Here is a 27,900-nt window from a genome sequence, read left to right on the forward strand (position 1 = left end):
TTTGAAAATAAATGAATGTTTCTGTCAAAGCCTATGGTCATGGACTCAAATTCACACGAGTTGTTGATAAAGTTACTATATCATTCATTCTATGATTTATTGACAAAAAAAATCATTGCAAAACACCAAGCCATTGACAGTAATGCAGATGTCTTGAATGTCAGTTCTTGCTGGTCGCTCTCCTGGATATGGTTTTATTTGTGCTTGCATACTTTTGTCGATCGTTCCTGTAAAAGACACAGCATAGGCAATCATCAATACATCATTATATATTGTTTTCGAAAGCTTCAAGTTGTTCTGTAGCTTTAGTGTGACGCACCTGTTCATTTTGACTTTGCTCCTGCAACCCAGACCCCCCTCCCAGTGACTGCTGTGAGCAGACCTCGTCATCATTCCACCACAGCCAACACATGGCTTACCATTAGTGAAGGGCTGCCAGCAAGACAAGTAGACAAAGACACAATACAACAGTATTCCAACACAATGTAATTTACTACTGGGTAACCATAAAATGCATGCAAATACAGTCGTTCACATAGGTTTTGTCAGAGGGTTTTATTGGGGCGCCCAAAAGTCTGGCCGAATCGTTTTGTGTGAAGTTAAAGTTTCAAGTTTTGTGTGATGCTCCATCCATAGGGGGCGGTGCAATTTACATATTTCTACAGTATATCTCAATAAACACTTCAGTAATGGAATTTAGTATGCTTACACTTGTGCACATTTGGTGATGCTCATGCTCACGCTCACATGACAGCAGCCAAACACAGATTTTGTGCAAAGATCTTGTCTTGGCCTAGCCTAGAAATCTAGACGCACCCTAGCTTTTAAACCCTAGCGGTTTAGCTTGAATTCCCTGCTACTTGAAAACAAAGAAGATGGATGTTGCTGTTGGCCAACAGTGTGACACGAGTTAAGCTTGTTTTAAGATGGCAAAAGTTTGAACTAGCCAACTAGCTCCGCTGGTGGGAAAACGCATGGGACTCAGCGCTGTCCTATTGCGTGCAGAGGGAATTTGAAAGACAACCGATTATCCCGCCCCTCGGACTGAGCACTGCGAACGGTGAGTGCCCAGACCCTACATTTTAATGTGGGTCTGGCTCGTCAGGCTAGTCTTGGCCTGCACAGCTAATTTTGTGTTAACTACGTTAAAGGGGATGCTACAACTGACACATTTTAATAGCTGCTTGAACTATGATCACTGCATGTGGATGTGTACAGTATATGTGAATCTGTACATCAGTTTGGTAGCAGCATCTAGTATGCAGACTTCTTTTCAATGCCTCACCTGTTCTTTGGCACAGTGGCCACAGATCATCCTGGTGGCCAGCTCCATGTGGTGATCCTGGTCCTCGTCGTGACACACGTCACATGGGTACGCCCGGCCACAGCAAGGGAACCTGGAAGCCGTCGGGAATGAGGGGTGGAGAAATAGAACATTCAAGGCGTGACGTGAGATTCCTTCACAGACTGAAGACTAAGGCACTTCCATGGTTTTCTTTTTTTTTGTCACAAGATATCTCTCAGTCATTCATGACCTGGGTATGGTGCATGTAAAGCTTTTTTTCCCTACAATTACGCACCACAATGCCTGATTCTATGATCTAGCTGCACATGTTCTTACCTAAGCCAGCGATGACTCTGTTTGTAATGCCTGCAGGTCCCTTTGTCTGGCAGGGGCTTCCCTCCCTGGATGGCTGGGTCTCTGTATCGGCGAGCATACAGTGCTGACCCACCCTGCCCTAAAGGGTTAGAATACAAAACAGCTTTTACACAGAGTGTGGGTGTGAGGAGGAGTGAATTGAGTGAGGTGAGGTGAGTGAGGTGAGGTGAGGTGAGTGAGGTGAGGTGAGGTGAGTGAGGTGAGGTGAGTGAGGTGAGTGAGGTAGGTGAGGTGAGTGAGTGAGGTGAGTGAGGTGAGTGAGGTGAGTGAGTGAGGTGAGTGAGGTGAGGTGAGTGAGGTGAGTGAGGTGAGTGAGGTGAGTGAGGTAGGTGAGGTGAGTGAGTGAGGTGAGTGAGGTGAGGTGAGTGAGGTGAGTGAGGTGAGTGAGGTGAGTGAGGTGAGGTGAGTGAGGTGAGTGAGTGAGGTGAGTGAGTGAGGTGAGTGAGGTGAGGTACACATGCCCAATTTTTGTCACCTTGCTCTAACAGTTCAGATGGTTTGGCTGCTACATGAATACATCTAATGTGAGAGTGCCTGCCATGTGTGTATGTGTGTGTATGGATGTGTCTGTCATGTGTGTATGTGTGTGTATGGATGTGTGGAGGTGGGAAGACTGCCCATGCCTGTCTGCTTAGTTGACCGAGGCTGGATGAGGGTGAATCGGGTGCTGTCCACAAAGATGCTGAGCTTGCTGTGACAATGCTGACAGTTGGTCTCCTTGTTCTGCCCATAGGCCACGTTCTGTGGAGAGAGCGAGCAGGAGAGAGATTGAGGTCACGGTCACTGGAGGCCCTTTGGTGAATGACATTTCTGTCGTGTCATTTACTGTAAGTGAGGACAAACATTTTAATACATGAACACAAAAAGGCCACAATCACTTCAGCATTTCCTTCATTATAACTACTAGCGGGTGGATGCGGTTGCGTTCCAAATCGTTCTCAAGAACCTATCAAGAAGTAATGTTATACTGTGGGGGCTAAACAATCGGAATGTTTTATTCAGCCGACTGAGCCCCTCTGGATTACCTTAAGCACTTGATAGCAATAAAATGTATGGTTAAAATGGATAATAATTTAACTTCAAGACTACTTTTAGTTAGCCATGTAACCCATCTTGGTTTTAAACAAAGACACTATCCCCTCCCCCAATGGAATGCTAATGTGCTGGTTTAAGGCCTATCACTTACACAAGACAAAGGATGCTACCTTGATATAATGTATCCATGTATCATGAAATGTAAATGTATTCATGTCTGGTATCATTTTGATAGTCTCAGTACCAGGATTGTAATGATTTGATTGTGAGAATATTTGGAACATTCTATAAGTGATATTTCTGATATATAAGATATCTCTCCTCATGCTATTCTGACAAGAATTCATAGGTGTGAAGTGGGTGTGAGTAGGTGTGTCTGATACCAACTGTAGAACCAATCAAATGGGCTTGTTCTTGGCGCCATTTTGTTCTTTGTTTAAACCATTTAAAAGTAACTAAACTGCAATGTTTGTGAGATCAGATTTTCTAGACTTGGACTAAGGATGTAGCGGAAGAGAGGAGTTGGCTACAGGCCAACCTAGGCCTTTCAGGCCTGGGCTAGGCCTACATATAGACCTTTTTTTGTACCCTCTCTGCTTGTAATAGAATAAACTTGATTCCTGAGTTTTTCCTGAAGTTCGCCAGTCTAAGATTAATATTAAGTAATTAGTCACCTACAATTACTTTCATGGAGGTTCCACCGAGATAATATACTTTTGTCGCTGATTCTAAGATGCCGCAGTTTTTTCTTTTTTTCTTTTTCTCATCGCTTTGGTGTCAGCTCCCAGGTAAGGACGCTTTTTATCTGCATTTCTTCTTTGGTGATGAACGAAGGTGGATCTGTAAACCCGGGCGGTTCCTGCTAACCACAGTTTGGAACGGGCGTTAAGATATCGGAAAAGGCATTCTGAGTGAGTAGACATTTTGGCAAAACCGTAACTTAATAGTGGACACAAAATTGTGCTTCCCCGATTTTGGCAATATTTTGGCAAAACCGTAATTTAATAGTGGACATAAATTTGTGCTTCCCCGATTTTGGCAAAACGTCGCACAAGACGAATTAATCCATATTTTGTAAAGCGTCTAACATATGTGTTGGATTGAAACCCAATCCAGATAAGAGTGCCTCTTTATTGGATATAAAGAGTAAATAGGTTCGCGAGTGTGCTAGGCAACTCAATATTAATCACTGTGGTATAGTGAGCGACCTATTTTTCGCGGTTTTAAGGACGACAGGTCCTAAGAAGTTACGTAGCTTATGCCCCTCTTTGTTTACAGAACATTGTTATTCCTTCACTACCAAAACAGAATATTAGACAGAACTTGGCGCTGCTGTTTTTGTTTTTATCACCAAGAGCGTATGAGCGGCTAGAATCCAAAGTGTTAAGCTAACACTAGTCTTGTTTTGTTTTTGAATAGATGTGGTGTTTTGTTTTACATCTGAATCCAGGATTTCATGTCGTAATCTTTTTCAAGTGTGAAAACAGCATAAGCTCAAACAGCATAGGCCTAAGCTCAAGAGAGCATGGTTAGGCCTCTTTTAAGTACGCCTGAGCTAACTAGCTGCCGCTAGGGGCGTCTAGATGTCTTTGTGAGCTAATATGAGCTAACTGAAAAGGCTTGACTAAACTTCTTTTGTTCTTTTAAGCAGGAAATTCTTCCTGCAGCCCGTTTAAAGTTGTCCTCCAGCTCCATGGAGCTGTTTGTGTCTGTGTGTCCAGTATGAATGAATGCGCGTGTGGGCCGGCCCTGTGTGTGTGAAATTTGTTTATTTCGTTATATGTGTTTGTTTCCATTTTTTGTTTCAAGTCCTTCTTTGTTTTCTTGGGTCAAAAGTTTTCACACCTTTTGCTATCTTATCTCACTGCCTTTGTTCTAGCAGCACTGTATTCTATAACCAACCCCCCAGCTTCTCCCCCATGGACACAAAAGGAACTTCACTGGGGAGATATGAACCTAAGAGGAGTGATAATGGGAAACCATTGTTGATTTCAACCATTTTCTTTCTTTCATTTAATTTATCTTTTAAGGGACACATTTTGGGGTTTAACATGTTAAGACATATTTTTTTTTATTTTTGCTTGTATGCCAATGGGAAATGTTTGCTACATGTTTACGCCTTGTTTGATGTGGGCAAATGTTCAATTGAATGGATTCATACCCACAACTTGAGTTTCTTTATGTTTGAAATTACTTTTTATTTGTTTTTAGTGGTGTATTTTCTTTTCTTCATTCATATTGGGATCACAATCTGTTATAGTTAAGAAACTATAAAAAGGGGGAGATAGATGGTATTGACTTGAAATACCATCTAAGTTTACTGGTTTTATTGCTCAAATGGTCATTTTTTTAAATGCCTACTGTTTTGTTTTACTGTCCCTCACTTCTAATGCAAAATCTCTTTAAAAGACATGCAGGGGTACCCTACCCACGTGAGTCTGTGGATTATTTTTCTTTTAAACATCTAAACTTAACCAAAAGTTTATTTATTTTCTTTATATTGGCCTTTGCCAATAGATGCAAATGTCTGTTTGGAGGTAAATAGCCCTGCTATGTTAGAAGGTGTGACTGTCTCCAATTGAGAAACTGAATACATTAGCATACTGTTGTTGACTTGTGAATCTGCATTCACGAGACACTGTTTGACTCTGTTTACACTCATGCTAATGTCTCTCCCAAGTTGTTGTGAAACCACTCCCCACTCTCTCCAGAATCTCTTTCATGCCAGAAGGGACAGAGGCAGGTGTGACATGCCTTTGTCTTCGACCACCACTACGCAAACATCTCAAGAAGATCCTTTCAAGATGGCGGATGGCTCCACTAACCAGCCTCAGCTGCCCTGGGCTCAGGTACAGCCAGCAGCAGCGGTGGGGGCCAGGCCAGTCATGAGACGAGACTGGACGAGGCTCAGGAACCACAGGTCCAACGGAACCTGTGGCAGAACCAACTGCCATGACTCTGGAAGCAACAAAACCGGACTGACTGAAAGCAACGAAAGGGGGTACCGAAAGCAGCCTCGCACTCCGCATCATCAAAGACACTCATGGCCCATTGTTCATGGACTGTTTGGACTGACACAAGGGTGCACGCCGAACGCGGCCTGCATGCACACCCTTTGCACTCGCATACACTTACACTGAAACAATGCAGACACATTCAAGTTTCATAAGAGGACCCTTCTTCAACGGAAGAGAAACGCAAGAAGGGATGTATGCTGAACGCTGCTTTCCTTGCTCACGCACACACTTACATTGATTATGGACTGATTATGGACTTTATAAAAAAAAAAAAAATTGTAAAATTGTTCAAGAAGGCTCATGTTATGGAATCTTATTTTAAACTTCAAGTCATTCAGACTTGAAAAGGGGGAATTGATAGCAATAAAATGTATGGTTAAAATGGATAATAATTTAACTTCAAGACTACTTTTAGTTAGCCATGTAACCCATCTTGGTTTTAAACAAAGACACTATCCCCTCCCCCAATGGAATGCTAATGTGCTGGTTTAAGGCCTATCACTTACACAAGACAAAGGATGCTACCTTGATATAATGTATCCATGTATCATGAAATGTAAATGTATTCATGTCTGGTATCATTTTGATAGTCTCAGTACCAGGATTGTAATGATTTGATTGTGAGAATATTTGGAACATTCTATAAGTGATATTTCTGATATATAAGATATCTCTCCTCATGCTATTCTGACAAGAATTCATAGGTGTGAAGTGGGTGTGAGTAGGTGTGTCTGATACCAACTGTAGAACCAATCAAATGGGCTTGTTCTTGGCGCCATTTTGTTCTTTGTTTAAACCATTTAAAAGTAACTAAACTGCAATGTTTGTGAGATCAGATTTTCTAGACTTGGACTAAGGATGTAGCGGAAGAGAGGAGTTGGCTACAGGCCAACCTAGGCCTTTCAGGCCTGGGCTAGGCCTACATATAGACCTTTTTTTGTACCCTCTCTGCTTGTAATAGAATAAACTTGATTCCTGAGTTTTTCCTGAAGTTCGCCAGTCTAAGATTAATATTAAGTAATTAGTCACCTACAATTACTTTCACACTGGATAGATATAAGATAGTGGTGTGACACATTCGTACATCAGGTGCAGATTTATGACTAAAGGATGTCCGTATATTCTAGGAGAAGAAAAAAAAAAGTTTTCTAACTGAGGTGAGAGCGCACCTGCAGATCGTCCTCCTGGGAGCAGCCCAGGCAGCCCACCGCCAGCTCTGCCTCCTGCAGCACCAGGTCCACGGGCACCACGCCGCTCAGGTCCAGGTAGCCCAGCACGTCGCTGTACTGGTGCAGCATGCTGGGCCGGAAGGCCGCGCTGATCCCCGCGCCACACTTGTCACACTGAGCCGTGCACGGCAGCCTCCCACTCAGGGTTAAGTCCGACGCCACCTTACACCTGTGCAGGGGGAGAGGGGGTTTTCATTCAACTCCCAAGTTTACTTGCCACCACGATCCATTTGCTTGCTCTTCAAAGTAAACAAACACAGTATGAAGAGGATGTACTGGATTACATATTTGGTATGCCTTGAGACATTTATTTCTACAAATGATAACAGCTTCCTTTAAAAAGTGTAAGAAGGATATTTAGTCCAAAACAAATATTATCAAAATGGCTTCTTAAGTTGGTGTGAAAAGGTGGCTGATGAATAAAACATTCTGGGTCTGCTTCTGTGCAGGATTGGGATTATTACATTGCAACACTACAACATTTTAACACTCACTGTACTTAGACACAAAGTGCTGATTGTGAAAACATGAATTTGACACATTTCCACAAACTTGGCAAACTGAGGAAATAAATGGGTCAACAACTAACAACTCTTCGGCTTCAGGCATTGGCATCATTTTCAGTAAGCCTGCAGTACAGCCCGGACAAGTAGCATAACATGGCATAACAGCATCAAAGGCTTGGCCTACAGCCCAATCAGCGTAATGCCTCCCAATGCTAATAGCTATAACGCCGTCTGAGTGACAACAGTATTGTGTGTGTGTGTGTGTGTGTGTGTGTGTGTGTGTGTGTGTGTGAGTAAATAGGTTCACGTTTTCCCATTCCCTTGCATGCCTGTGTATGTGTAAGGATCTCTGTTAGTTGACACACTTAACCCACCTACTGCACTGCAGTGAGACGGTGACCCGTCTGGCCACCACGGTGGCAGTGCCCTCGCCGAGCCGCAAGCCCAGCAGCTTCACCTCCGTGCCCCTGCGCCGCTCGCCACTCCTCACGTTCTCCACCCTCCGGCTGCCACCCTCCTCTTCCTCCTCCTCCTCCTCCTCCTCCTCATCGTCGTCCTCTTCCTCCACGCCATCACTCCCTGCCTCCACATCCTTCTCCTGCCCCTCCTGCTCCACACCTCTACCCTCCAGACCGCTGTCGGTTCCGGAGGGCTCCGGAGCTGGAGCTGTGGGGTCTGAGACGGCCGAGGGGAGGCCAGGGGTGGGGTCCTTGCACACCGCAGCCTGTAGCTGCTGGTAGGGCACAAACTGGATTCCTGCCCGCTCTGCCTCAATGTCCTTCTTCAGCTGCAGGGCAAAGGGGGGGGGGGGGGGGGCAGACGAGTCCAATGATTACAGATGTGCTGCTACTCTCACCGCGTAAACTTCAAATGCCCCCTGTCCTCTGAATGACACCGACCAAGGTTTATCACGTAGGCGACTGAGGCATGACGGTCAAAAGCACACAAACCTGGTCGTCTCGAGGACACTGTTACTGTTCATGGTGACCCGCGGATGAACTGTACAGGCGTACCTTTGTGGCTCCCTCGATGAAGAGGCGCTCCATGCTACGGTCCAGCCAACGCAGGAATGGCCTGAAGAGCAGCTCCAACTTGCCCATCAGCTGGTTAGTGGCGTGCTTGGCTTGGAGCCACTCTGTGGACGCCTGCTGAACGTGTCTGACTCGATCATGAATAGAGTGGAGAAAGTCTCAATAGGTGAAATGTTTACAAAACAAAACCACTGCCAACTACTATCTCTTGTTATCACAGCAGTAGCTGGTTTACAGTTTCAGTGACGCAAAATCAGTCTTCAATTTCAATTATATATTTTTTTGTTTGGCACATTCTGTCTCATCACTGCTATATGACTATTGTACCTTGTACCCTTGAATGTTGATCTAGTATTGTAACATGACATAACAGAGTCACTCGTTGCACTCACCTTCCCATGACTGAGGGCAGGTCTTGGTCCTGTGGAATTTGCACTGTAAACACCTGAAATAACACAATCTGGCTGAATGGAAGGCAGCATTTAAAGTGACTCTACATAACTTAATGTTACGACTGTAACCCCGGTTCTCTGATAGCATGAGTGAGGTATCTCACATATGGGGTACGTGGGGAGGCATACCCCATATGTGAGATACCGAATGAATGCTTGAAAGAGAATTTAAGGTTACGACGATAACCCCGGTTCTCTGATAGCATGAGTGAGGTATCTCACGTATGGGGTATGCCCACGGCATTCCCCATATGTGAGATACCGAACGAATGTTTGAAAGAGAACTGTGCTAAATGATGGCAGTGGTCAGTTCCAACAACTGCGGTACATAGTTAATTGGGGGCCAAGCAGCGAAGCTGCGAAGGCACCCATTGAGTTACTAGCTTTTCCTATTATTATTACACTTCCGCCATTGGAGTCTATGGCAGCCCATAGAACGCCTGGCTAAAAAGTGCAGATTTTTGGCAGAAAGTTTCGGGACACTCCACTGACCACTCACACTCATTTACGGACCTGTAAACCCAGCCATCTAGCGCCACCAACAGGTCAAAATCTGGCCGAAAATTGAACCGCTGGGTCTAAAGTTATGAAATTCGGCACACTGATTCAGCACTGTCCCATGATTACTTTCACCAATTTACAGAACTCTATGCCCAACACTCTAGCGCCACCAATGGGTCAAACCTGGATTGCATTCACACATGTGACCATTGAACGGTGCGTCCGATTTTCACATACTAGGCACCGTTGGAATCCCTGGAACGACCTGTTCAATGACCCCTATTACGTCACTTTCCGGCATATTGGACCTCCGCCATATTGGATTTAGTCCAAACTCTATGAAAAGTTTCAACGGTCACAAATTTCATCCGATTTTCACGGAACTTGGCGGAGATGATCTTCTGCCCGAGCCGCACAAACGATACTTGCCAGATTTTTCAATAAAATTTTTGTTTGCCCGTGACAGCCAATCAAATATGGCGATGAAGCCGCCAAACAGAAAGTGGACTAACATCTCCGTGACGCTTTGAGTTAACATAACAAAACTCGCTACCATTAGTTAGGACACAGTCCCAATCTCTCAAAGCAATTTTTATGCATATACATTGAACACTCTAGCGCCACCACCAGTTCAATGCTGGACATGCGTTCATGCGTGTGATTCTTGACTCTTTTGTCTGATTTTCTGATCTTCTGACCGAGCCGCACAAATGGTACTTTTTTAATTTCAGGTTTATTTGCCCGTGACAGCCAATCACACATGGCCTTGATGCCGCCTAACAGGAAGTGGGCTAACATCTCGGCTACGCTTTAATGTATGAAGTCCAAACTTGGTACAGGGACTTGGTATCTGATTGTGAGAACGTACTAGGAAATTGGCATCATTTGGCCTCTATAGGGGGCGCTGCAATACAGGAAGTGAACTCGTATCTCAGCAATGCTTTGATGTATGAAGTCCAAACTTGGTATAGAGACTTGGTACCTGATTGTGGGGACGCACTAGGAAATTGGAATTATTTGGCCTCTATAGGGGGCGCTGCAATACAGGAAGTGAGCTTGTATCTCAGTAACGCTTTGATTTATGAAGTCCAAACTTAATACAGAGACAAAGTAGCTGAATGTGAGGACATGCAAGGAAAGTGGTCTCATTTGGCCTCTAGGGGTGCTGTAATAGAAAAATTGAGCTCACATCTCAGCAACTCTTTGGTGTATGAAGTCCAGGGACATGGTAGCTGATTGTGAGAACGCACAAGGACATTGGTTTAATTTGCGCCTCTAGGGGCACTATAACAAAGTAAATGAGCTTATTTCTCAGCCATTCTTTATCCAATTGCAATCAAACTTGCTGTGAGTGGTTGCTTATGCCATGGCAACACCATTCCTGCTATAGGGCACTGCTTGGCCCCTACATTGCTGCTTGCAGCTATATTTATTATTATTATTCCGCCATGGAAGTCAATGGCAGCCCATAGAACCGTCTGGTGAAAAGTTGTGAAATTTGGCACACTGATTAGGGACAGTCCCATGATTAATGTCACCAAGTTTCATGATGGCACCTCAACCGCTCTAGCGCCACCAATAGGCCAAAGTTGGACGTGCGTTCACGCACGTAACTTTTGACCCGTATGGCCGATTGTCAAAAACGAGGTATCGTTGGAATCCTTGGACCAAGCCGAGTTCAACACACCCTATGACGTCATTTTCCGCCATGATGGTTTTTCCGCCATTTTGGATTTCATCAAAAACACTAAAAAGTTTTCACAGGTCACAAATTTTGTCCAATCGACACCAAACCTGACACACATGATCTTCAGACCAAGCCTCACAAAAGATACTCCTTTTCGTCTTCGGAACTAAAACCGTTCGCCCGTAACAGCCAATCAAAATTTGCGGCGAAGCCGCCAAACAGGAAGTGAGCTCATATCTCAGCAACCCATTTATCTATCATAACCAAACTTTGTACATGGACTCAAGACCCAATCAGAGGGACGCTCAAGAAATCTGGTGACCTTTGACCTCTAGGGGGCGCTGTAATTTAGAAACATGCCTTTTGGCCTGTAGCTGCAGTTGTGGTTAGAATTAAAATGCACTAGTGGTGTCTGGTAATACTGTTGGAGGTCCTTAGGCCGACCCAAGCCAACTTGTGATGTCATCGTACTTGATTCGGCCGCCATATTGGATTTAATCAAAAACACGTACAAGTTTTCGCAGGTCACAAATTTCAGCGGATCCTCACCAAAATTGGCAGAGACCATCTTCAGACCATGCCTTATCAGTGCGTTGCTTTCTGGAACAATTGACAGAAGCATTCGGCTGTAACAGCCAATCGAAATTTGCGGCGAAGCCGCCAAACAGGAAGTGAGCTCATATCTCAGCAACCCTTGCATGTATCAAAGCCAAACTGGGTGCATGGACTCAAGACCCAATCAGGGGGACACTCAAGAAATCTGGTGACCTTTGACCTCTAGGGGGCGCTGTAATTAAGAAACATGCCTTTTGGCCTGTAGCTGCTGTTGTGCTTAGAATTAAAATGCACTAGTGGTTTCAGGTAATACTGTTGGACGTCCTTAGGCCAACCCAGGCCAACTTGTGATGTCATCATAATTGATTCGGCCGCCATATTGGATTTAATCAAAAACATCAAAACGTTTTCACAGGTCACAAATTTCATCTGATCTTCACCAAAATTGGCACAGACTATCTTCAGACCATAACCTATCAATATGTTGCTTTCTGGAACAATTGACAAAAGCATTCTTCCGTAACAGCCAATCAAAAATGATGGCGAAGCCGCCAAACAGGAAGTGAGCTCATATCTCAGCAACCCTGCCATGTATCATAACCAAACTTACTACATAGATTCATGACCCCATTAGGAGGACGCACAAAACATTTGGTGACCTTTGACCTGTAGAGGTTGCTGCAATTTGCAATTTTGCATTTTGATCTGTAGTTGCTGATGTGTTTCATCGATCCTTTATTTTTTGATGTGAAACTGATGACAACATGTTCCATCCAGTTCATTCTAATGCGTGCGTGCAAGGGCGGGGAGGGGCAAGACGGGGTGGGATGGGCAGGGGTGATTAGATGGGGGGCTGGCTGGCGGAGGCGGTGGCAATTCTCAGCCCTGTTTCAGCCCTACAAAATCAGTTATGTTTTGATGTGACACTAGTTGAAAGTGTTGATCGCGGATGTCTGCTGAGTTCTATCTTGTCGCCATGGCTACTCCAGCCTATTCTGCTTGGCCCCCTCATTGCTGCTTGCAGCTATATTTATTGGGGGCCAAGCAGCGAAGCTGCGCGGCAACCCTTAGTGATTCTACCTTTTCTTATTGGGGGCCAAGCAGCGAAGCTGCGAGGCAACCCATAGTGATTCTACGTATTCTTATTATTATTATTATTATAACGAAACGCTAATTTGCCATTAAACCATACAGTAAAAAGTTGGGATATTCGGCACATTGATTCGGTTCAGTCATATCTTTAATTTATCAAAGTTTCAAGTCTGCACTTTGAGTGCTCTAGCGCCACCAACATTTCAAATTTTTTATTACATCTATGCACATAACGTTTGAATGGTACACCACATTTTGAACATTAAGGTATATTTGGAATCCTTGGATGAGACCGAACTCAACGCAGATGTCAATTTATGGGGTAAACGTAATTGATCAGGCTGCCATATTGGATTTAATCAAAAACACCTAAAAGGCATCAAAGTTCGCAAAGTTTGTCCGATTTTCACGAAACTTGACGCAGATGATCGATCGTCAGACCATGACTCATAAACGCATTGCTTTTTGGAGACATATTCAAAACCCGTCGCCCGTCACAACCAATCAAGTTTGGCGGCGAAGCCGCCAAACAGGAAGTGAAGTGATCTCAGCAAGGCTTTCGCGTATCAACACCAAACTCAGTATAGGGTCTCAGGACCCAATTAGGAGGAGGCTCAATAAATTTGGTGACTTTTGACCTATAGGTGGCGCTATAATTACCAAAATTACGTTTTAGCCTGTAACGGGTCATGTGTTTGGAATTAAAGCATATTAGTGATATCTGTTAATACCTTGAGAGGTCCTTAGGCCGCCACATGCCAACATGTGACGTCAACATAAATGATCCAACCGCCATATTGGATGTCATCAAAAACACTTAAAAGGCATCAAAGGTCACAAAGTTTCTCCGATTTTCACGAAACTTGACGCAGATGATCGTCAGACCATGTCTCATAAATGCATTGCTTTCTGGAACCATATTCAAAACCTGTTGCCCGTGACAACCAATCAAGTTTGGCGGCGAAGCCGCCAAACAGGAAGTGAAGTGATATCTCAGCAATGCTTTCACATATCAAAACCAAACTAGGTATATAGGTTCAGGACTCAATCAGGAGGACACTCAAGAAATGTGGTAAATTTTGACCACTATGTGGCGCTATAATCACAGGAAGTGGGCTCATATTTCTGCAATGCTTTCACGTATCGAAACCAAACTTGGCTCATTGACTCGGGACCACATCCTGAGGACATACAATAATTTTAGCGACCTTTGACCACTAGGGGTGCTATAATTTGCAACACTTTCTCGTTACGACACCAAACTTGGTACCTGGAATCGGGACCACATCCTGAATAAGGACAATACATTTAATGACCTTTGACCACTAGGGGCGCTATAATTAGCAAAACTTTCTCGTATCAACACCAAACTTGGTACATGGACTCGGGAACACATCCTGAAGACGCTCAATATATTTAGTGACATTTGACCACTAGTCACTATAATTATCAACACTTTCTCGTATTGACACCAAACTTGGTATGTGGACTTGTGACTACAACCTGAGGAAGCATAATACATTTTGTGATGTTTGAGGCATGCGTATGTGTGTGGGACTATTGGAGTGTGTGCGAGAGGAGGTTTATCTGTGTATATTTCTGTGTGTGGGATGGGGGGTTAATTGGGTGTGTGTATAATGTAACAACATTGGGTTGCCATGAACTCCTGCTCAACTGCTTGGCCCCCACATTGCTGCTTGCAGCTATATTTGGGGGCCAAGCAGCGAAGCTGCGAGGCAACCCATAGTGATTCTACGTATTCTTATTATTATTATTATTATAACGAAACGCTAATTTGCCATTAAACCATACAGTAAAAAGTTGGGATATTCGGCACATTGATTCGGTTCAGTCATATCTTTAATTTATCAAAGTTTCAAGTCTGCACTTTGAGTGCTCTAGCGCCACCAACATTTCAAATTTTTTATTACATCTATGCACATAACGTTTGAATGGTACACCACATTTTGAACATTAAGGTATATTTGGAATCCTTGGATGAGACCGAACTCAACGCAGATGTCAATTTATGGGGTAAACGTAATTGATCAGGCTGCCATATTGGATTTAATCAAAAACACCTAAAAGGCATCAAAGTTCGCAAAGTTTGTCCGATTTTCACGAAACTTGACGCAGATGATCTTCAGACTATGACTCACAAATGTTATTGCTTTTCGGAGCCATATTCAAAACCCATCGCCCGTCGTGACCAATCAAGTTTGGCGGCGAAGCCGCCAAACAGGAATTGAAGTGATCTCAGCAAGGCTTTCGCGTATCAACACCAAACTCAGTACAGGGTCTCAGGACCCAATTAGGAGGAGGCTCAATAAATTTGGTGACTTTTGACCTATAGGTGGCGCTATAATTACCAAAATTACGTTTTAGCCTGTAACGGGTCATGTGTTTGGAATTAAAGCATATTAGTGATATCTGTTAATACCTTGAGAGGTCCTTAGGCCGCCACATGCCAACATGTGACGTCAACATAAATGATCCAACCGCCATATTGGATGTCATCAAAAACACTTAAAAGGCATCAAAGGTCACAAAGTTTCTCCGATTTTCACGAAACTTGACGCAGATGATCGTCAGACCATGTCTCATAAATGCATTGCTTTCTGGAACCATATTCAAAACCTGTTGCCCGTGACAACCAATCAAGTTTGGCGGCGAAGCCGCCAAACAGGAAGTGAAGTGATATCTCAGCAATGCTTTCACATATCAAAACCAAACTAGGTATATAGGTTCAGGACTCAATCAGGAGGACACTCAAGAAATGTGGTAAATTTTGACCACTATGTGGCGCTATAATCACAGGAAGTGGGCTCATATTTCTGCAATGCTTTCACGTATCGAAACCAAACTTGGCTCATTGACTCGGGACCACATCCTGAGGACATACAATAATTTTAGCGACCTTTGACCACTAGGGGTGCTATAATTTGCAACACTTTCTCGTATCAACACCAAACTTGGTATATGGACTCGTGACTACAACCTGAGGACGCACAATAAATGTGGTGACTTTTGACCACTAGGGGTGCTATAATTATCAACACTTTCTCGTATCGACACCAAACTTGGTATGTGGACTTGTGACTACAACCTGACTATGCACAATACATTTGGTGATGTTTGAGGTATGCATATGTATGGGGGGTTATTGGGGTGTGTGGGAGAGGAAGTTTATCTTTGTATATGTGTGTGTGTGGGACGGGTGGTTAATTGGGTGTGTGTATAATGTAGCAACATTGGGTTGCCATGACAACTCCTGCTCAACTGCTTGGCCCCCACATTGCTGCTTGCAGCTATATTTGGGGGCCAAGCAGCGAAGCTGCGAGGCAACCCATAGTGATTCTACGTATTCTTATTATTATTATTATTATAACGAAACGCTAATTTGCCATTAAACCATACAGTAAAAAGTTGGGATATTCGGCACATTGATTCGGTTCAGTCATATCTTTAATTTATCAAAGTTTCAAGTCTGCACTTTGAGTGCTCTAGCGCCACCAACATTTCAAATTTTTTATTACATCTATGCACATAACGTTTGAATGGTACACCACATTTTAAACATTAAGGTATATTTGGAATCCTTGGATTATACCGAACTCAACGCAGATGTCAATTTATGGGGTAAACGTAATTGATCAGGCTGCCATATTGGATTTAATCAAAAACACCTAAAAGGCATCAAAGTTCGCAAAGTTTGTCCGATTTTCACGAAACTTGACGCAGATGATCTTCAGACTATGACTCACAAATGTTATTGCTTTTCGGAGCCATATTCAAAACCCATCGCCCGTCGTGACCAATCAAGTTTGGCGGCGAAGCCGCCAAACAGGAATTGAAGTGATCTCAGCAAGGCTTTCGCGTATCAACACCAAACTCAGTACAGGGTCTCAGGACTCAATTAGGAGGAGGCTCAATAAATTTGGTGACTTTTGACCTATAGGTGGCGCTATAATTACCAAAATTACGTTTTAGCCTGTAACGGGTCATGTGTTTGGAATTAAAGCATATTAGTGATATCTGTTAATACCTTGAGAGGTCCTTAGGCCGCCACATGCCAACATGTGACGTCAACATAAATGATCCAACCGCCATATTGGATGTCATCAAAAACACTTAAAAGGCATCAAAGGTCACAAAGTTTCTCCGATTTTCACGAAACTTGACGCAGATGATCGTCAGACCATGTCTCATAAATGCATTGCTTTCTGGAACCATATTCAAAACCTGTTGCCCGTGACAACCAATCAAGTTTGGCGGCGAAGCCGCCAAACAGGAAGTGAAGTGATATCTCAGCAATGCTTTCACATATCAAAACCAAACTAGGTATATAGGTTCAGGACTCAATCAGGAGGACACTCAAGAAATGTGGTAAATTTTGACCACTATGTGGCGCTATAATCACAGGAAGTGGGCTCATATTTCTGCAATGCTTTCACGTATCGAAACCAAACTTGGCTCATTGACTCGGGACCACATCCTGAGGACATACAATAATTTTAGCGACCTTTGACCACTAGGGGTGCTATAATTTGCAACACTTTCTCGTATCAACACCAAACTTGGTATATGGACTCGTGACTACAACCTGAGGACGCACAATAAATGTGGTGACTTTTGACCACTAGGGGTGCTATAATTATCAACACTTTCTCGTATCGACACCAAACTTGGTATGTGGACTTGTGACTACAACCTGACTATGCACAATACATTTGGTGATGTTTGAGGTATGCATATGGATGGGGGGTTATTGGGGTGTGTGGGAGAGGAAGTTTATCTTTGTATATGTGTGTGTGTGGGACGGGTGGTTAATTGGGTGTGTGTATAATGTAGCAACATTGGGTTGCCATGACAACTCCTGCTCAACTGCTTGGCCCCCACATTGCTGCTTGCAGCTATATTTGGGGGCCAAGCAGCGAAGCTGCGAAGGCACCCATTGTGTTTCTATGTTTTCTTATTATTATTATTATTACGCTTCCGTCATTGAAGTCAATGGCAGCCCATAGAACCGTCTGGTGAAAAGTTGTGAAATTTGGCACACTGATTAGGGACAGTCTCATGATTAATGTCACCAAGTTTTATGATGGCACCTAGAGCACTCTAGCGCCACCAACAGGCCAAAGTTGGACGTGCGTTCACGCACGTAACTTTTGACCCGTATTGCCGATTGTCAAAAATGAGATATCATTGGAATCCTTGGACCAAGCCGAGTTCAACGCACCCTATGACGTCAATTTCCGCCATGATGGATTTTCCGCCATATTGGATTTCATCAAAAACACTAAAAAGTCTTCAAAGGTCACAAATTTTGTCCGATCGACACCAAACTTCACAGATATCATCTACAGACCACGACTCATTAATGTATTGCTTTTTGTCTTCGGAACTAAAACCGTTTGCGAGTAACCGCCAATCGAAATTTGCGGCGAAGCCGCCAAACAGGAAGTGAGCTCATATCTCAGCAACCCATTCATCTATCATAACCAAACTTAGGACATGGACTCAGGACCCAATCAGGAGGACGCTGAAGAAATCTGGTGACCTTTGACCTCTAGGGGGCGCTGTAATTGAGAAACATGCCTTTTGGCCTGTAGCTGCTGTTGTGCTTAGAATTCAAATGCACTACTGGTGTCTGGTAATACTGTTGGAGGTCCTTAGGCCGACCCAAGCCAATTTGTGATGTCATCGTAATTGATTCGGCCGCCATATTGGATTTAATCAAAAACACGTACACGTTTTCGCAGGTCACACATTTCAGCGGATCCTCACCAAAATTGGCAGAGCCCATCTTCAGACCATGCCTTATCAGTGCCATGCTTTCTGGAACAATTGACAGAAGCATCCGGCTGTAACAGCCAATCGAAATTTGCGGCGAAGCCGCCAAACAGGAAGTGAGCTCATATCTCAGCAACCTTTGCATGTATCAAAGCCAAACTGGGTGCAAGGACTCAGGACCCAATCAGGGGGACACTAAATAAATCTGGTGACCTTTGACCTCTAGGGGGCGCTGTAATTAAGAAACATGCCTTTTGGCCTGTAGCTGCTGTTGTGTTTGGAATTAAAATGTACTAGTGGTGTCTGGTAATACTGTTGGAGGTCCTTAGGCTGACCCAGGCCAAGAAAAGCATTCACCCGTAACAGCCAGTCGAAATTGGTGGCGAAGCCGCCAAACAGGAAGTGAGCTCATATCTCAGCAACCCTGCCATGTATCATAACCAAACTTACTACATATATTCATGACCCCATTAGGAGGACGCTCAAAAAATTTGGTGACCTTTGACCTGTAGGGGGTGCTGCAATTAGCAATATTGCATTTTGATGTGTAGGTGCTGATGTGTTTTATCAATCTTTTATTTTTTGATGTGAAACTGATGACAACATGTTCCATCTAGTTAATTCTAATGCGTGCGTGCAAGAGCAGGGCAGGGCAGGACGGGGTGGGACGGGCTGGGGTGATTAGGTGGGGGGGGGCTGGCTGGCGGAGGCGGTGGCAATACTCAGCCCTGTTTCAGCCCTGTTGATCCCGGGTGTCTGCTGAGTTCTATCTTTTCACCGTGGCTACTCCGGCCTATTCTGCTTGGCCCCCTCATTGCTGCTTGCAGCTATATTTATTATTATTATTATTACACATCTTTCCGCTGTCATTGAAGTCTATGGCAGCCCATAGAACCGTACAGTAAAAAGTTGTGAAATTTGGCACATTGATTCGGGACAGTATAAAAATTAATTTGAGCAAGTTTTATGCCTGAACCACAGAGAGTCTAGCGCCACCAATGGGTCAAAGTTGACATTGCATCCATGCAATTAACTTTTGAACCGTATGCCCGATTTTGAATATCGCAATATCTTTGGAAGTCTTGGATGAGGCCGAACTCAACGCACCCCATGACGTCAATTTCCGCCATGTTGGATCTTCCGCCATATTGTATTTCATCAAAAACACTTAAAAGGCATCAAAGTTCGCAAAGTTTGTCCGATTTTCACGAAACTTGACGCAGATGATCGTCAGACCATGACTCATAAACGCATTGCTTTTTGGAGACATATTCAAAACCGGTTGCCTGTGACGACCAATCAAGTTTGGCGGCGAAGCCGCCAAACAGGAAGTGAAGTGATATCTCAGCAAGGCTTTCGCGTATCAACACCAAACTCAGTACAGGGTCTCAGTACCCAATTAGGAGGAGGCTCAATAAATTTGATGACTTTTGACCTATAGGTGGCGCTATAATTAGCAAAATTATGTTTTAGCCTGTAACGGGTCATGTGTTTAGAATTAAAGCATATTAGTGATATCTGTTAATACCTTGAGAGGTCCTTAGGCCGAAACATGCCAACATGTGACGTCAACATAATTTATTCGACCGCCATATTGGATGTCATCAAAAACACTTAAAAGGCATCAAAGGTCAGAAAGTTTCTCCGATTTTCACGAAACTTGACGCAGATGATCGTCAGACCATGACTCATAAACGCATTGCTTTTTGGAGACATATTCAAAACCGGTTGCCTGAGACGACCAATCAAGTTTGGCGGCGAAGCCGCCAAACAGGAAGCGAAGTAATATCTCAGTAAAGCTTTAACGTATCAAAACCAAACTCAGTACATGGGGTCAGGACCCAATAAGGAGAAGGCTCAATAAATTTGATGACTTTTGACCTATAGGTGGCGCTATAATAAGCAAAATTACATTTTGGCCTGTAACGGGTGATGTGTTTGGAATTAAAACTTACTATTGGTGTCTGTTAATGTTAATGTTAATATACTAGTGATGTCTCTGGGAGGTCCTAAGGCTGACAGATGTGATTTTGTGATGTCAACATAATTGATCTGGCCGCCATATTGGATTTAATCAAAATCACTTAAAAGGCATCAAAGGTCACAAAGTTCATCCGATTTTCATGAAACTTGGTTCAGATGATCTTCAGACCATGACTCACAAACGCATTGCTTTTTGGACCCATATTCAAAACCCATCGCCCGTCTTGACCAATCAAGTTTGGCGGCGAAGCCGCCAAACAGGAAGTGAAGTGATCTCAGCAAGGCTTTTGCGTATCAACACCAAACTCAGTACAGGGTCTCAGGACCCAATTAGGAGGAGGCTCAATAAATTTGATGACTTTTGACCTATAGGTGGCGCTATAATCACAAGAAGTGGGCTCATATTTCAGCAATGCTTTCACATATTGAAACCAAACTTAGTATATGGACTTGGGACCTCATCCTGAGGACAGACAATAATTTTAGCAACGTTTGACCACTAGGGGTGCTATAATTTGCAACACTTTCTCGTATCGACACCAAACTTGGTACCTGGACTCGGGACCACATCCTGAATAAGGACAATACATTTAGTGACCTTTGACCACTAGGGGCGCTATAATTAGAAAAACTTTATCGTATCGACACCAAACTTGGTACATGGACTCGGGAACACATCCTGAAGACGCACAATATATTTAGTGAGCTTTGACCACTAGGGGTGCTACAATTATCAACACTTTCTTGTATCGACACCAAACTTGGTATGTGGACTTGTGACTACAACCTGACTACGCACAATACATTTGGTGATGTTTGAGGTATGCATATGTGTGGGGGGTTATTGGGGTGTGTGGGGGAAGAAGTTTATCTGTGTATATGTGTGTGTGTGGGACAGGGGGTTTAATTGGGTGTGTGTATAATGTAGCAACATTGGGTTGCCATGACAACTCCTGCTCAACTGCTTGGCCCCCTCATTGCTGCTTGCAGCTATATTTGGGGGCCAAGCAGCGAAGCTGCGAGGCAACCCATAGTGATTCTACGTATTCTTATTATTATTATTATTATAACGAAACGCTAATTTGCCATTAAACCATACAGTAAAAAGTTGGGATATTCGGCACATTGATTCGGTTCAGTCATATCTTTAATTTATCAAAGTTTCAAGTCTGCACTTTGAGTGCTCTAGCGCCACCAACATTTCAAATTTTTTATTACATCTATGCACATAACGTTTGAATGGTACACCACATTTTGAACATTAAGGTATATTTGGAATCCTTGGATGAGACCGAACTCAACGCAGATGTCAATTTATGGGGTAAACGTAATTGATCAGGCTGCCATATTGGATTTAATCAAAAACACCTAAAAGGCATCAAAGTTCGCAAAGTTTGTCCGATTTTCACGAAACTTGACGCAGATGATCTTCAGACTATGACTCACAAATGTTATTGCTTTTCGGAGCCATATTCAAAACCCATCGCCCGTCGTGACCAATCAAGTTTGGCGGCGAAGCCGCCAAACAGGAATTGAAGTGATCTCAGCAAGGCTTTCGCGTATCAACACCAAACTCAGTACAGGGTCTCAGGACCCAATTAGGAGGAGGCTCAATAAATTTGGTGACTTTTGACCTATAGGTGGCGCTATAATTACCAAAATTACGTTTTAGCCTGTAACGGGTCATGTGTTTGGAATTAAAGCATATTAGTGATATCTGTTAATACCTTGAGAGGTCCTTAGGCCGCCACATGCCAACATGTGACGTCAACATAAATGATCCAACCGCCATATTGGATGTCATCAAAAACACTTAAAAGGCATCAAAGGTCACAAAGTTTCTCCGATTTTCACGAAACTTGACGCAGATGATCGTCAGACCATGTCTCATAAATGCATTGCTTTCTGGAACCATATTCAAAACCTGTTGCCCGTGACAACCAATCAAGTTTGGCGGCGAAGCCGCCAAACAGGAAGTGAAGTGATATCTCAGCAATGCTTTCACATATCAAAACCAAACTAGGTATATAGGTTCAGGACTCAATCAGGAGGACACTCAAGAAATGTGGTAAATTTTGACCACTATGTGGCGCTATAATCACAGGAAGTGGGCTCATATTTCTGCAATGCTTTCACGTATCGAAACCAAACTTGGCTCATTGACTCGGGACCACATCCTGAGGACATACAATAATTTTAGCGACCTTTGACCACTAGGGGTGCTATAATTTGCAACACTTTCTCGTATCAACACCAAACTTGGTATATGGACTCGTGACTACAACCTGAGGACGCACAATAAATGTGGTGACTTTTGACCACTAGGGGTGCTATAATTATCAACACTTTCTCGTATCGACACCAAACTTGGTATGTGGACTTGTGACTACAACCTGACTATGCACAATACATTTGGTGATGTTTGAGGTATGCATATGTATGGGGGGTTATTGGGGTGTGTGGGAGAGGAAGTTTATCTTTGTATATGTGTGTGTGTGGGACGGGTGGTTAATTGGGTGTGTGTATAATGTAGCAACATTGGGTTGCCATGACAACTCCTGCTCAACTGCTTGGCCCCCACATTGCTGCTTGCAGCTATATTTATTATTATTATTATTATTCCGCCATTGAAGTCAATGGCAGCCCATAGAACCGTCTGGTGAAAAGTTGTGAAATTTGGCACACTGATTAAGGACAGTCCCATGATTAATTTCACCAAGTTTCATGATGGCACCTAGAGCACTCTAGCGCCACCAACAGGCCAAAGTTGGACGTGCGTTCACGCACGTAACTTTTGACCCGTATTGCCGATTGTCAAAAATGAGATATCATTGGAATCCTTGGACCAAGCCGAGTTCAACGCACCCTATGACGTCAATTTCCGCCATGATGGATTTTCCGCCATATTGGATTTCATCAAAAACACTAAAAAGTCTTCACAGGTCACAAATTTTGTCCGATCGACACCAAACCTGACACACTTGATCTTCAGACCAAGCCTCACAAAAGTTATTCCTTTTCGTCTGCAGAACTCAAACCGTTCGCCCGTAACAGCCAATCGAAGTTTGCGGCGAAGCCGCCAAACAGGAAGTGAGCTCATATCTCAGCAACCCATTCACCTATCATAACCAAACTTAGTACATGGACTCAGGACCCAATCAGGGGGACGCTCAAGAAATCTGGTGACCTTTGACCTGTAGGGGGCGCTGTAATTAAGAAACATGCCTTTTGGCCTGTAGCTGCAGTTGTGCTTAGAATTAAAACGCACTAGTGGTGTCTGGTAATACTGTTGGAGGTCCTTAGGCCGACCCAAGTCAACTTGTGATGTCATCGTAATTGATTCGGCCGCCATATTGGATTTAATCAAAAACACGTACAAATTCTCGCAGGTCACAAATTTCAGCGGATCCTCACCAAAATTGGCAGAGACCATCTTCAGACCATGCCTTATCAGTGCTTTGCTTTTTGGAACAATTGACAGTAGCATTCGGCTGTAACAGCCAATCGAAACTTGCGGCAAAGCCGCCAAACAGGAAGTGAGCTCATATCTCAGCAACCCTTGCATGTATCAAAGCCAAACTTGGTGCATGGACTCGGGACCCAATCAGGGGGACGCTCAAGAAATCTGGTGACCTTTGACCTCTAGGGGGCGCTGTAATTAAGAAACATGCCTTTTGCCCTGTAGCTGCTGTTGTGTTTGGAATTAAAATGTACTAGTGGTGTCTGGTAATACTGTTGGAGGTCCTTAGGCCGACCCAGGCCAACTTGTGATGTCATCGTAATTGATTCGGCCGTCATGTTGGATTTAATCAAAAACATCAAAAAGTTTTCGCGGGTCGCAAATTTCATCTGATCTTCACCAACATTGGCACAGACCATTTTTAGACCATAACCTATCAATATATTGCTCTCTGGAACAATTGACAAAAGCATTCACCCGTAACAGCCAATCGAAATTGGTGGCGAAGCCGCCAAACAGGAAGTGAGCTCATATCTCAGCAACCCTGCCATGTATTATAACCAAACGTACTACATATATTCATGACCCCATTAGGAGGACGCTCAAAAAATTTGGTGACCTTTGACCTGTAGGGGGTGCTGCAATTAGCAATATTGCATTTTGATCTGTATTTGCTGATGTGTTTTATCAATATTTTAATTTTTGATGTGAAACTGATGACAACATGTTCCATCCAGTTAATTCTAATGCGTGCGTGCAAGGGCAGGGCAGGGCAGGGTAGGACGGGGTGGGACGGGCAGGGGTGATTAGGTGGGGGGGGCTGGCTGGCGGAGGCGGTGGCAATACTCAGCCCTGTTTCAGTCCTACAAAATCAGCTATGTTTTGATGTGACACTTGTTGAAAGTGTTGATCGCGGGTGTCTGCTGAGTTCTATCTTGTCGCCGTGGCTACTCCGGCCCATTCTGCTTGGCCCCCTCATTGCTGCTTGCAGCTATATTTGATTCTGAAATCTCTCAAACAAAGCAGTACAGTATTAACTATGATTGTGGTATAGGTTCAACCAGAAAAAATGTTTAGCTTGTAATGTTGGGAAAAGGTTTAACCAGAAGACATACAGTAGCTTGTTGTGGGGGTAGCTCTGTCAGTGGTAAATTCAGTAGCTTTTCAATATAGGCATACCTCTTGTGGGTAACTGTCTGGAAAGCAAACCATGACCTCCAAGTCCTTCAAATCAAAAGGCTGTTGAGAAATGCAAGTGATTATTATCTTCAACAATATAGACAAATAGGTATTTTTGACATATAATTATGTGCAGAAAATGTGCAGAATATGTACCGAATTAACTGTCCAAGAAAGAAGGAAAAAAGTTGCTACATATCTAAAAACAATCACAATGGTCTACTAAATTCAATTTGACCTATATCACTGCTGCAGAGCTGCTAAGCTCCAAAGAAAATAAATATTATTCTGTTAGTCTTGCAAGCACACAAAACAAATGGGGCAAAACAGGGGAAACATTACATGGAATGGAAAGAACTGGGTGATTTCCACAGCCTAATAATGGGCAATACTGAGGGTTGTAAAGGAATGTCGCTCGACCCTGACCTTGTTGCCTACGTCGGGAACATTGTGATCCATTGACTAATTACAGGATAATGTTCTCTGCACCTCTAAGACCCATAGAAGTGTCCAGGTCACGTTTATCCTACAATTTCTCATTATCATTCAAAAATAAGACTTAACTGGACCTTGCAATGTTGTAACTGGACCTTGGACTTGTTGCACCTGTTTGGAAACTTTGTGATCCAAACACTAATGGTGGGATAATGTTACCCAGAAAGTGTCTGGATCACCTTAATCCTGCAGCAAATTACATGCATGCATTGAAACTATAATTTTCTTTCAGTTATGGGTTAATAGACATTGGAAATAGCCTATATGATTTCAGAGTGATGTGTGCATCTGAACCATCCATGTAAACCATGCATAAGAACTGAGTGCATAAACTTTACCCAGTCAGGATCAGTGGGCTGCACTGTGAACCGGTAGTACGTGACCTTGCCGTCCTCTCGCTCTTGTACAATCAGCCTGTCTTTAGGGAACCGCTTGGTGAGCTGCTGGATTTCAGTGGTGCGTAGCTGCTTAGCAACCTCGTTGGTGAGCTCGCTGAGCTTGACCTCTTGCTGCCCCTGGTGCGGCCTGGTAACGGGAGTCCTGGCACTGGGACTGTTCGCCACCCTTGCGGGGACTGGCCGCTCGCCAACGGGCGGAAACTGCTGAGGGTGTACAAAGCGGCACCTGTCCTCCATTGCACAGTAGCCAGACAGGAAGTATCTGCAGGGGCGACCGCCGCCACGCTGCCGTCCAGCCGGCTGGCTGGCCCTGCCCGCAGGTGAGGGCTGGCAGGTCGCTTGTCTAGAAGTCTCCTGAGTGGCGGATGCGGCCGGCGTGCGCACTGGCTCCTGACCCGGCGTCTGCCCACCGTCTGCTGCACCACTCGGAGGCTTGTTCTCCAGGGTGCTCAGTGCCTGCTTGGCCCCCTCGGCCCTCTGGTGCAGGAAACGACATCTCCTCCCAAAATGGCAATGTCTGCCCTGAGAGTAGAAGTGGCACAACGGTTGCGTCTGGGGCACAGCATGAGGAGGTCTTCTTGATGTCCTATTCTCTTTTTCTGCCTGTGTTGAAAGTGCAGGTGCTTGCTCACCATCCATATCTGAAAATTCCTATTTTAAAAAGGCACAAAAAACATCAAGGTGTTTAAATAATTACACAGAATACAATATGGCATATCACATAATGGACACAATCAAATATTACTAAAATGCCATTCTTTAGCCTACTACATGGATGTAAGTTAGTTTAATAACAGGATGATTAAGGTAATGTACATGGCACATATAGAAATCCAACAAATCTCGCGTTCCACAATGTGGAAAATAACACTCATGACACTTGTTGTAGTATTGTGTTGCTCAGGTTAATTGACTGATTTCTGATTGATTATATCAAAAAGTAACACATTAGACAAAATGTATGGACAAATATGGGGCTATTTCTTTTTAGTGACCGACCATTCAGCAGTAGTGTACACATGGAAGATAAAGTAGGCGTATGAAATGGGAATGTAGAAAACAGTACACTTTCGTGTGGTCAGACTTCCAAACTGGGGGGGTCACTGGAGTGGATAAATTATGTTAAATCTGAAAACAATCGACATTCGACTTAACTGTAAACTAGAAACTAGACAAGGCTTTTGCCCTGCCAAAAAAAAGACCAGACGACACAGTGGAAATGCCCTACCAAAACAGAACAGCCCTCTGTTTATGTTACGCGCATACGCAGTAGCTACGTTGTGTCTTTATTAGAGGACGGGAAGTCTCTTTCCTCTGCTGTCTATAGTCTATGATTGATAAAACGAGTTCGGTTGCGAAGAGGCAACGAAAAACTTTGTTGTAATTATTAAAAAAAATACATACCCACAGGTCGCAGCTATCACAGTCTGGTTTCCGCGTACACAAGCCGTGTACTTTGACCCATAACTCAAGCAATCAAATTACAGTGCTTTTCCGCCCTCTGCTGTTAAGGAGTCATTTCTTTTATAGAAAAATCCAGCTATCTGTGAGTGCGTCTGTAGCAGCCATGTTAATGACATCTACCTACTGGAATTTGACGGCAAAATTGGGTAATGTTGCTTGTTTTCTCAATTTGAGGTATCACCCGTGTATCTCATTTGCTGTTCCATAATTTAGAAGGGTAAAGAGAATGTAAATATTTCATTACACTGATGGTGTAGCCTATGTGTACCATTGCATCAGGGCAGCCAGAAGCTAGTGCATCTTCAAGATCGCAGATCGAGGTGAGGAAAGGAAAATAAATAGAAAGGCAAACTAAGCTAATCT

General features: G+C 43.7%; 1 protein-coding gene across 1 annotated transcript; it reads right to left on the reverse strand.

Annotated features, from left to right (window-relative positions):
• Positions 1 to 72: 72 nt before the first annotated feature.
• On the reverse strand, positions 73 to 27,533 carry LOC143099502 (uncharacterized). The gene is made up of 12 exons (XM_076262468.1): positions 27,478 to 27,533; positions 26,014 to 26,724; positions 25,181 to 25,240; positions 8,871 to 8,923; positions 8,461 to 8,605; positions 7,822 to 8,234; positions 6,882 to 7,110; positions 2,284 to 2,401; positions 1,622 to 1,739; positions 1,286 to 1,397; positions 320 to 432; positions 73 to 227 (listed from the first exon to the last, which is right to left on the reverse strand). Exons 2-12 carry the CDS (start codon positions 26,710 to 26,712, stop codon positions 161 to 163), a joined length of 2,127 nt encoding a protein of 708 aa, XP_076118583.1. The 5' UTR covers positions 26,713 to 26,724; positions 27,478 to 27,533; the 3' UTR covers positions 73 to 160.
• Positions 27,534 to 27,900: the final 367 nt, after the last annotated feature.

The sequence above is a fragment of the Alosa pseudoharengus genome, unplaced genomic scaffold, assembly GCF_046254945.1.
Source record: "Alosa pseudoharengus isolate Yale_2024_CS ecotype anadromous, Long Island Sound unplaced genomic scaffold, YU_APseudo_1.1 YU_APseudo_1.1_scf_10, whole genome shotgun sequence".
NCBI lineage: Eukaryota > Metazoa > Chordata > Actinopteri > Clupeiformes > Clupeidae > Alosa > Alosa pseudoharengus.

Coding starts and splice junctions, on each gene's coding strand:
- LOC143099502 (XM_076262468.1), bottom strand. CDS start 26,712: ATGGATGGTGAGCAAGCACCTGCACTTTCAACACAGGCAGAAAAAGAG. Junction 7,111..7,821: donor GTCTCACTGCAGTGCAGTAG/GTGGGTTAAGTG, acceptor CCCCCTGCACAG/GTGTAAGGTGGCGTCGGACT. Junction 1,398..1,621: donor CAGAGTCATCGCTGGCTTAG/GTAAGAACATGT, acceptor GACGGCTTCCAG/GTTCCCTTGCTGTGGCCGGG.